At 41.1% G+C, this 11,457-nt stretch overlaps 1 protein-coding gene across 1 annotated transcript in view; it reads left to right on the top strand.

Moving 5' to 3' along the window:
- Nucleotides 1-1,057: 1,057 nt before the first annotated feature.
- marchf9 (membrane-associated ring finger (C3HC4) 9) overlaps nucleotides 1,058-11,457 on the top strand; it is a 20,046-nt gene continuing 9,646 nt past the window's right edge. The window contains exon 1 of the mRNA XM_032522183.1: nucleotides 1,058-2,867. Coding sequence (XP_032378074.1) covers nucleotides 2,535-2,867 — 333 coding nt within the window. The 5' untranslated portion in view covers nucleotides 1,058-2,534. The remainder of the gene's footprint in view (nucleotides 2,868-11,457) is intronic.

Genomic DNA, 11,457 nt, shown 5'->3' with positions numbered 1-11,457 from the left:
TCTCAGGATCAGTCTCAGCATAGTGGCTGAGTAATGGCTGCTAGACAGGGTTGTAATGTACCATGTAATGTAGTGTAATGGACTGTAATGTATGCAGGGCTGTAGGACTCAAGTCCGGTCTTGAACTCGAGTCCGGACTCAAGACTGTTGTTCTATGGTCTTGGACTTGTCTCGGACTCGCTAGTATTTGGACTCGGACTTGTCTCGGTCTCGGCCACTGGTCTTGCCCAACATGGCTTCTGGTCTGAACCGAGTCCAGGTGTCTTTATTATGTTGATAATAATATTGGAGGGAAAGTGAAACCCAAAATGATTGTCTTGATACTGTCATGCATGAGACCTTTTTTTTCTGTCCTGGACTCGGTCTTGAATCGGACTCAAATCTTTTTGGACTCGGTCTTGACTCTGCTACATTTCAGAGCGAAATACTGGACTTTGACAACTTTAGTTACTTTACACATATGTATATTTCCCATAAAACACATGTAGTTTATAATACCCAATGTTTTATTATAAATTAAAGAACCCAACAATATAAGGGCCAACTCCAGTTGAAGTGATTGAACACACACCTGTTTGGATCCTTTGCACTTTCTAACATGGGAGGATTTTTCTGCATTAAATACTTTAAGTACATTTTCCTGATGATACTTACATAGTTTTACTTAAGTAACATTTTAAATCAGAATCAGAAATACTTTATTGATACCCGAGGGGAATTCTATGTTACAGTAGAAATATGAATGAAGAAATTTAAGAATTGTGGATATGTTTGGTATTTACATGGTTATTGGAATTTTTTAATGTATGTATTCAATGTAGTACTTGAGTGTTATTACAGTGTAGTGTAGTAGTATTTACACAAGTAAAGGATCTGAATACTTCTTCCAACACTGTGGAAGAATTCAGATCCTTAACTGGACAGATCCAGGATGAACCGGACCTGGACCTCTGTGTGTGGGACTTCAGGTCCAGGTCCGGTTCATGGACCTCTGTGTGTGGGACTTCAGGTCCAGGTCCGGTTCATGGACCTCTGTGTGTGGGACTTCAGGTCCAGGTCCGGTTCATACTTCGCGGGCTCCCGGTTCATGTGGCCGCAGCGGACACGTCAGGTGGGGGGGGGGGGGGATCAGCACCCTGGACAGCGGCGGTCTGTCAACAACAAGCAGCCAGAGCTCCGAACCCTGCCCAGCTGCACTTGGAGACCCGGGAGCACGGGGACGCGCACATCACGCGTCGGAGGCGGATGGATGACCACATAAAAAACCCCGTCTTGTTTACAGGATGATAGTTTTTTTTTTTCTCTTCTCCCTGTTCCGGAAGTAGCTGCTGCGTTGGTTCAATCTCCAAGCCGACCATTTCGAGGAGGAAAATCAGCGCCAGCAGGATGATCACCTCCTTCTATCTGGTCCTGTGATCAAAACCAGTACCGCTGGGGACGGGCTCTCGGATGCGAAGACATCTCCATGCGTCGTTCCCGTCTTTCATCCCCAGGGTGCCTTTAGAATTCTGCCTCTCTCTTTTTGACCGTTTTTTTTTTTTTTTTGAAGGGGGGTGGGGGGGGAGCGCTTGCAATGAAATGCTGATGGACATCGAGGCGAAGATGGGAAACATGGGGCTTGTCGCCGCGTTTCCAGCCCCACGCGCCTGAACAATGCCAAGGATTGGGGTTTTGATCTCGAGGTGGATTGTCGGGGTGAATGGCTCGGATTGCTCCTGGATCCACCAGAGGCTTTACAAAAAGGAGAGGAAATAGAGAGAGAGAAGGAGTGGGGGGGGGGGGGGGGGGGGAGAGAAAGAAATGGACCATGATCTGACGCTCGGGATGCTACAGTGAGGGACAATAAAACCAAAACATAGACATACTACTATAATCAGCTAAATCAGACTTCCATTTCAGCTTTCATATTTCCTTTTTGGATTATGATTCTTGACAAGAGTCCCAGATGTGACTGTGTGGATGGCATGTCGTTGTGTTTTACATCCCATCTTCTATTTCCTGGCTCTGTGTTGCTCTCTCTGCCTCTTGTCCACTCTCTCGCGGTCTTCAGCTTCGGGTAGCGAACCATGTAGGCTGCTGTATTGTTGTTGCTGCAAGCCCAGCGCACCTGTAAAAAAAAGAAGAAGAAGAAGAAGAAGCTGTCTTTGGAGGGAAATGGACCGTGGAAATCAAAGCCCGTGCAAGTTGTAGTGTTTTTTTTGTTTGTTTTGCTTCTGGGGTGCGGTGTAAGATGCATCATCCATAGGCAGATGAATATTGAAAGAGCGTGTCGGCCAGCTGAAAGAGAAAATCGTTCATCCGCATTGGCTTAGACACACATGCCATCAGTGGGGCGAGTGCCTTTTATTTCTCTGTATTTCCAATTAATAGGCCGGCTGTGGTATTAATGAGCATCAATAAGAGTGAACAAATCGGGTGTATGAATAATAACGATAACCACAAAACCAATAATATCATAATAACAATAATAGAGGGAGAGGAGACAAAAACAATTTCCTTTATTTCAATCTGGAGGATTCTTTATGTAGCCCAACATGTTTAAGTATCGGATCCGCATGTTTTTTAATGAACTGAAAGTCCTGGTTTTTATGCGATCCGATTCGAGACAGTCCAGCTCAGACACAGAGAGACGGCCCACCACCATGCGAGGTCTGGGGATGGGCGGCTGCGGTTGGCCGCCGTTCGTCGACTGCCATTCCCGGGATGACGAGGAGGAGTACTACGGCAGCGATCCGCGGCCCCGGAGCCTGGCGTTCGAGGACAAGGAGCCCAAGCTGTCCGTGGGCCTGGACGCCGTGTCTCTGGCCAGCACCGCCAGCAGCATGCGGACCCCCCAGTGCCGGATCTGTTTCCAAGGCCCAGAGCAGGTATGGACATGCAGCAGCAGCAGCAGCAGCAGGCGATGCTTCCTAATGCTGATGCCACGTCCTGCGTGAATCACACACACACACACAACACACACACACACACACACACACACACACACACACACACACACACACACACACTTTTTGTTTCACGTTTCTGTGCTTTCAATGTGCCTTTGTGCTGCTGGGGAGGGAGGGCCATCTCACCATACATGCACGTTTTTTTGTTTTTTGTTTTTTTTAGGAAGTTGTCATTTTTGAAAACACTTCTTTTGTGAAATCTGCCATTTTGATTTTTTGTTGTGGTAGCAAATCACAAAGGGTCTCTGATTCAGTGGCCCTACTACTGTCTTGTTTTACCTCTCTCTCTCTCTCTCTCTCTCTCTCTCTCTGTCTCTCCACCCACCTTTCCCTTAAATACCTCCTTTGAAAAAAAAAACCTATGAAGCTAATCATGGAAAATTAAACAATCAGTTTTATTTAAATAACTCAAGTTTTTTGCCTCATGTGACTTTGGATCTGCACAGCATGGACACCCTCTGTCGCTAAACCCTGGATTTGGAGTCCAATAGTGTCTCTTCCCCCCCCCCCCCCCTGATGATTGCTCAGGGATGAGTTCATCTAAATAACACTGTTTTCAAAGCTAAGCTAATGAGTGGTGGAGAGGCAGCAGTTCCCACACATCTGAAATCCGGCCAGCATAGCAACAAAGAAAGTTAGCCAATTAGGTCTGCAGGATGACAAACAGAATGAGAATATGCATGAGTCACAATCATTTTGTAAATGTAAATCAACTGTCGTATGTGTCACAGAACAGGACAATCAGCTGTTCCTGGCCAGAACACTGCTGTTGACCGGGACCATAAATGGCGAGTTAAATGAATTTGCCATCGCGTGTTGTGCGTACTCTTCTCTCTGGGGCTTGATTTTTGGGGTTTATTGAAGTCAAACACAAAACAATAAGTAGTGCATCTCTTTGGTCTGTGGCCAGATGTCGCTCTCACCAGATGTGCAGAAACCTGAGCCACCTGGCTCACAAGGTACAGTCCTGGAGCCGGAGATAATTAGTAACACTGTAAATCCTGTAGGAGCACAGATGGACATTACCATTCAGTCACTTCTCTAAGATAGGCGTATAGTGTTATTACAGCCCATGTGCTAATTTTTTGACATCTGCTTTGGAGTTTCTATTGTGAGACATAATAAACTGTAGAGCCACAGGACAGTGTAGAAATCAGTTCAGGCGTGTTTGGGATGTGAAGCCATTGGATGTTTCAGACAGGGATCAACCCCAGTTTGCTGTGTTGCCCACTCACGGATCCTCCTTTAATAAAAGGTTTATGTTTGGGGCATTGGGCTTTCCGGCAAGGTGACTCATCGTGCAACATGGCTCTGAGCTGCCTCTTTTAGCTTCAGACAAAGAGCAGGCAAACAAAGCACTGAGGGAAAACCCTGAGACTCCACTACTACAGCAGCTCTGATATTTCTTTATGCACGGCACTCAAAGTGCCTTATACCTCCTTGGGTGCTGGGTGGTGGGAGGGAGCTCACGTTTGTCATTTTATTGTTATTCCATTATTCAAGCAGGTCACAACAGGGGCTGGATTCATGTTGCTGTCAGCGGGGAAATTACCTGCAGACATAATCACTTTGCTCTGTGGGCTGCATTGAGTATGAGTCCTTATTAACTGTCTGTCAAAGGTGTCAGCGTGTGTAGCTGTACCCACAGTAGTTCTGGATTCACAGAAGCAGCAGTGTGTACCACTACCCCTGTATGAATATGATATGATTGCTATCATTGCTGTCAGTCTGGCTCAGGTTAAAGTCTTTGTGAACACAAACAATGAAGGCCATCAAACTGCCTTTTCAGTTTGACAGTCATTCATAATGGAAAAAGAACATAAATAAACTACTTTAAAGTGGATTTCCTTCTGGGTTAAATTACATTTCGGATGGGGACTCTTTTCACTTGCAGTGCCCAACAGCATGTTGTCACCGTAAAGGTTACAGCTGAGGAGGAAGACCATGTCCCTCGTCATGGGAGTGACACTCCAAATAACACCTTCACGCTTTGTGAAGTAGCCTTGAGGGACAAACACGCGCCAAATCGAGCAGGAGTGTGTGTGTGTGTGCATGTATATGTGTGTGTGTGTGTGTCTCTGTGTGTGTGTGTGTGTGTGTGTGTGTGCATGTATATGTGGGTGTGTGTATGTGCGTGTGTGTGTGATGAGCAGCCCTTAATGTTTGTTGGAACAATGCCTAGGCTACTTGTCCTTTTAAATAGAAGTATGTTTTATATCTATATCTATATCTATATCTATATATATATATATATACATACTGTATACATGTTATTCATCCGTGCCATAGTCATCCCATTGTTGTCCAACAACAATTTAAAACACAAATCCTCTAAATTAAATGAAACCGTGGTGGAGGAAGTACTACTCTGTTACAAGGCCCATCAAAATATTACCCAACTTAGAGTACTGGCTACTATTGGTATACATATACTATAAGTACCAAAAGTAAAAGTACTCATTATGCAGAATTGCCCATTTCAAATAAATATGTATTATATCAATGGAATATAATTATTGATTCACTATTGTGTTCATCACTTTAATATTGCAGCTGGTAAAGGTGGAGCTCATTTTCATATACTGCATGTACTATTAGTTGATTTATTATAGTAGTAGTTAATTTTTTTGAACATGTAAAACATTTAAATAAAAAAAATATATATACATACAGTACATTCATGCATACATACAGTATATATAATTAAAATGAGAGATAAATAAGGTCATGTACTTCCCAGCACAATCTTCCAAAATGATTGAAAGTGAAATAAAATATTTTCATGTTTAAAAAAAGTAGACGGAAGTTTATAAACAATTTCTCAGGTCCGACCCCCTTTCTCTATTTTTATCATTTTGTAAATATAAAATCTTATGCTTCACTTATTTTCACATCATAGACACAGATGCATACACACACACACACACACACACACACACACACACCACACACACACACACACACACATTTACACAGTTTTTGTTTCTTTTCTTCCCTTTCTTCTTCTTTCTTTCGAATCTATCTATAGCAGATTAAATAATAACATCCATACTAGATTTAGTATATAGATGTATTAGTATGTCAATGCCAATAAACCATACAGTCATTATACAATACTGTCACTTCAAATCCTTTTCGTATCCCTTTAATATATTAATTTTAAGTAATCTCTTGTAATTTCTCATTTTGAACATGATTTCATCTCTTCACTGCAGCTGTTCCATAAAGTATCTCCTCTGGTTGTGATGCAGTGATATTTAGCATTATTTGTTTTTATAATTATCTTTTTAAATACAAATGTTCCTCTTAAATGATGTTTGCTCTCTCTTATTTGAAACATCGCTTGGATACTGTTTGATAGCTGATGATTATTTATTTTGTACATCATTTGTGCAGTGTTAAAGTCAACAATATCTCTGAATTTTAGTCTTTTTAATTTAATAAACAGTGGATTAGTCGGTGCTCTATAACTGGTTTTATTTACAATTCTTAAGGCTCTCATTATATGTTTGTTATGTATTAATATGGATCTGCAAAGTAGCTAAAGCTGTCAAATAAATGTAAAAAGTACAATATTGGCTTCCAAAATATAGGGGAGTAGAAGTATGGTAAGTACAGTAGCATAAAATGGGAATATTCAAGTAAATTGTGTCAAAATTGTCCTTAAATACAAATCACTGTATGATCTGACAAAGTTAGTTTTATAAAAAAACATTTTGGTTTGGGTTCAATAATGTTCTTTTTTAAGGACAGTGGACCTTTGTTGTCATGGTAAAAGACACAGAGGACAGTCAGTAGGGGACAGTCAGGATGAGAACTGCAGCTTCCAGCGTTAAAGGCCCATGTCTTGTTATCATAATTACTATTACTGCCACACTGTTGCCCTGGGTGACATGCTTATTGACAGACCTTCCTCCACAGCGCTGTAGAAGAAGGTCTGGCTAGTCCACACAGCATTCCGGGATTGGAGAAAAACTCTGCTTTAGATGGACAGATAGTCTAGCTAGCTGTCTGGATTTACTCTGCAGAGATCTGAGGACCAGGTAACCATAGTCCTCAGATTGGACAGATAGTCTAGCTAGCTGTCTGGATTTACCTGCAGAGACTGAGGACCAGGTAACCATAGTCCTCAGATTGGACAGATAGTCTAGCTAGCTGTCTGGATTTACCCTGCAGAGATCTGAGGACCAGGTAACCATAGTCCTCAGATGGACAGATAGTTAGAAGCGTCGATTTACTCTGCAGAGACTGAGGACAGGTAACATAGTCCTCATGGACGAAGTCTAGATAGCGTCGGATTTACCTGCAGAATCTAGACCAGGTAACCAAGTCCTGATGGAAGTAGTTAGCTAGCTGTTGGATCCTGCAGATCTGAGGACAGGATAACCATAGTCCAGATTGGACGATAGTCTGCTAGTGTTGGTTTTACCCTGCAGATCTGAGGACCTGTACCATAGTCTCAGAATCACAGAGGTAGAACGCCCAAAACAGAGAAATGGAGTGACGACATCGGCCAAAATGTAGGGATCGGCGATTCCGGTGGCACAGTTGGAAGGGGACGTGTGATAGATAGCTGATGTGTCCAGATGTGACTCTTCGTGTTTGGGTTTTGTCCTGTGTTTCTCGGTGTGCATTGTCCAAATGGGAGACTGCAATAGATGTCATTAACAGTGTGTGGGGTGTGTGTGTGTGTGTGTGTGTGGTGTGTGTATGTGTGTGTGTGTGTGTTGGTTCGTGTGTCTGTTGTGTTGTTGTGTGTGTGTGGGTGTGTGATGTGTGTGCCGTTAGCTAATTGCTGTGTTTATCAATGATTCAGTTCAATTCAAAGCTTTTATTGTTCACGGGATCTCATGAATATACTGTAAACCTTAGCTTATTTCAAATAATGCAATTAAATGCACTTTCATCCTATTATGAGTATATATATGTGTCATTAACTCTAACTCGGTTTTTTTTTTGCATTCACCTCATTTGCAGAACATTTTTTACTACATGAAGCTCAAAACAAGGTTAGATTTCCTGCAGCTTTTTGTGGAGACGTTTTTATAGCAATTATTTTTTTCGGTTATTATTGGATTAAGTACATCAAAAACATCTTTCACACCTTCACTTTGGTTTCCCAAAACTAAATGCACATGTTGTGATCTGGGAGCTGGGCGATCAATATTAGAGACATCAGAGTCCGAGTTATTTTGGGATGAATTCACGAGACACTGAGATATGAGAGCTATGAGAGATATGAGAATGTAAACAACATGAGCTTTCACATTTAGATACGTAGTGATAATTAAAGGTTGTGCAGAGAAATTCCTTTCTGAAATATGGTCAGTCTTATTCATCAATAATGGAGCAGCTCCAGAAAACGCTGCTCTTGATTTTCATTTCAGATGAGACGTACTGTACATCTTGACAGAATTATCATATTTTCTGCTGAAACAGCTTCTGTTCGAGGTGATGGTTTAAAGTCACAGTCACAGCTTTTAAAGGTCTTTGTTTTTATTTTGTTCTAGTTGATCGTGACATTACCGTCCTCACACAGGCCCGAAAACATTTCCTCATAACACACACGCGCAGTTCAACGACAGCTTGACATTTAAGAAATATTTACTCTCATATGGTTTTTATTTAGTTTCTCATATACTTCTGACCTTCTCCGTAGTTATCTTTATAATGTCAGCAGGCAAGTTATTTTAAAGTTTATGAGTAGCATGTGGCTCATCTGCCAAAGCCCAATCTTTTATGCAGTGGGACACTTGAAGTCTTTTAATATAAGTGGGAAGGTCAAACGAGCCAGATGGGGGACGGACAGGGGGAAAAATGAAGTATTATTTGTGTCAACGCAGTCCTCTGGTGCATCAAATCTGGATTGATTTTAACTGGTATCTCTCTGGCAAGTTACTATAAATATATTCGGAGTTATTATTGGTAAATGAAAGATTTTGATGAGCAAATTAGCGCCGATTGACACAGAAAACCGAGCAACTATATCAGCTGTTTTTAATCTTGTCTTACTGTATTCAACTGGATTGCCACCATCTTTGTAGTCACTGCAACATAAAAACAAATGTACTTTTTGTGAGCTTCTAAATTACATGTTCAGCTACTTTAGTGTACTATCCCTTGAGCCTTGTCCCACCCTGTGGTTCATTACTACACAGTGTTGATTACAACAGAAGAACTTTTCCCTTTTCCAGGGAAAATCCACTCGTTTTGTTTCATAGACCAAAACAAAATCTGTCAGAAATGTATGATGTTACACAAAAAAACGCTACCACTTCAACTTTTTGTAGGCAGTGCTGGGCGGTAAAGTACACACTGTAAATAATAACTGTAAAATCTCGTTATTTCCTTTATTTCACAGTAACACTACTGTATTTGATTTTTACAGTAGAATGCTGTAAAGTTACATTACAACCTTGTCGACATGACAACATCACAGTAGCCTAAGTATAACAGTTGAAATCGCAGTAGTCTAAGTATTACTTTAAAAAATCACAATATAGCAACTATAGTACTGTAAATAGTACAGTAAAGTACTGCATTTTTACTTTTATATCTTATGTTGTGTTTAATTGTTTTGTATTTTACAATGAACACATAAAATATTGTAAATGGCAGTACGGTACCTTTACTGTAAAAAGAATTGCCAGTTGTTGACATAGTTACTGTAAATTTGACGTTAAATTTGTTACAGTGTAAGTGAGCAACACGTGACTGTAAAGTGACTACTTTGTTCAGTAACAGTCAGAAGGTGATATAAGCGGGACGAGGGGGGGGGGGGGGGGAATGACCAAATACATGTCTTGTGTTAACCTGCCACCACCCCCCCCCCCCCCGTGGGACTGAGGTTTGTGGATGATAGAATCTACGCCGGACCATGGCTCTCATGTATCCGTGACGCTGTCCGTGGTGCTGAAGTTGCAGATTTGCGGATTTGTAATTGCATGTAACCATAGTCCTCATAATCCACTGGAGTTAAAAATTCCAACACTAAGAAAGTAAAAGGTAATGGACACCTGCCCCAAAAGAGTGACATCGGACCACATCCCAGAAGTGGAACGTTGTAGACTAATGTCTATGTGCCTTTTCACCAACTGGGCCCCCCCATCAGGCTGGGATTAACCAATGATCCACGCTAATTTTCTTCCCCAACACTGTTGTTTTGAAAGCTTTCATTCAGTTGTGAGCATTGGTTTAATTTTAGTTTTTTGCTGTTATTCTGGGCAAATTGACCCATTTCAAATTTTTACAAGAAGATAAATACATTTTGTCGAACTGAAAATCAACGGTTTTACCTTATTTTCTGTGACAAACATGTATTCCTGACTCAATTCAGAAAATGATTCTGGATATGACCACTTGTGTTTTTTCCACAGTGGAATTTGTTTTGTTTTTTAAACTATTTTTGGGGCATTTTTACCCTTTATTTGGCAGGACAGCTGAAGACATGAAAGGGGAGAAAGACATGCAGCAAAGGGGTGCAGGTCAAAGTTGAACCCGGGCCCACTGCATCAAGGAGTAAACCTCTATATATGGGCACCCGCTCTGCCAACTCAGCTATCCAGGCACCCCCATAGTGGATTTTTAACATGAATTACAACCTTATCAAAAAACAAATCACACTTCCATTTTTAAATGTGTTCTAGTAGAGACTGATTGCATTCCCTAAACATATACTGTATGTTATCTCAATTGTTTGAAATTGAGATAAAGACAATTTTGGTTTTTAGATTATGAAGTAAGGTTTATGACGGGTCAGTATGACCCAAGGGATACAAGAGGGTCCCGAAAGTGAAGACAACACAAGGGTTAAGTGAAACAAGAACATGTGGAAAACCATGCCGTTACATTCATAGCCATCTGATAGAATTGGCGCTGGACCGTGAGCGATGTTGACAGCCTGAACGTGGTCATCCCTAATGTGGCGAGTTTGCCAACAGACGTCAGGTGCTGGTGTGGTGCTGAAGAGACACTGACCTGTTACTGAAATTATTAGAAAGAGACGAGATGGACAGAAAAAGAGCAATGTGTTGTCATTTTTATTTTAGCTGAAGCGAGAGTAGTCTGACTTTTTTATGGCTGGAATAAAATAGTATTTATAATTTATTCCAGCCATCCTTGCTTTGGGATAACATGGGTTCATCAATAAGATGCGTTCAAGTACACCACTGTTCGTTAATGAGCAGTTTTCCACAAGCAGAGGAACTAACATGGTTGTTTTGCGAAACACAATACATCTTGTCAGTGATTGTTATCTCCTGCAAAACTGCATGTACAATTAAATCTATCATATAAAGTTAGCCTATAATGCTATAAATCAGCACCACACATATGTTCAGTGTAAAGATGAAGCATTTACAATGTTTCTAATATGATCATTTCCTGTGTTTTCAGCTCACAGGATGATTTGAACTCACATATGTAATATTTCTTCCACAGTTAACCCAAATGTAACCAAGAGACACGTGTATATACGTGTTTATAGGTATCACATATACATATACATCTG

Source organism: Etheostoma spectabile, chromosome 7 (assembly GCF_008692095.1).
Source record: "Etheostoma spectabile isolate EspeVRDwgs_2016 chromosome 7, UIUC_Espe_1.0, whole genome shotgun sequence".
NCBI classification, from domain to species: Eukaryota; Metazoa; Chordata; class Actinopteri; order Perciformes; family Percidae; genus Etheostoma; species Etheostoma spectabile.
Note: the sequence above shows the minus strand (reverse complement) of the source record. Positions and strands in the feature narration are given on the sequence as shown.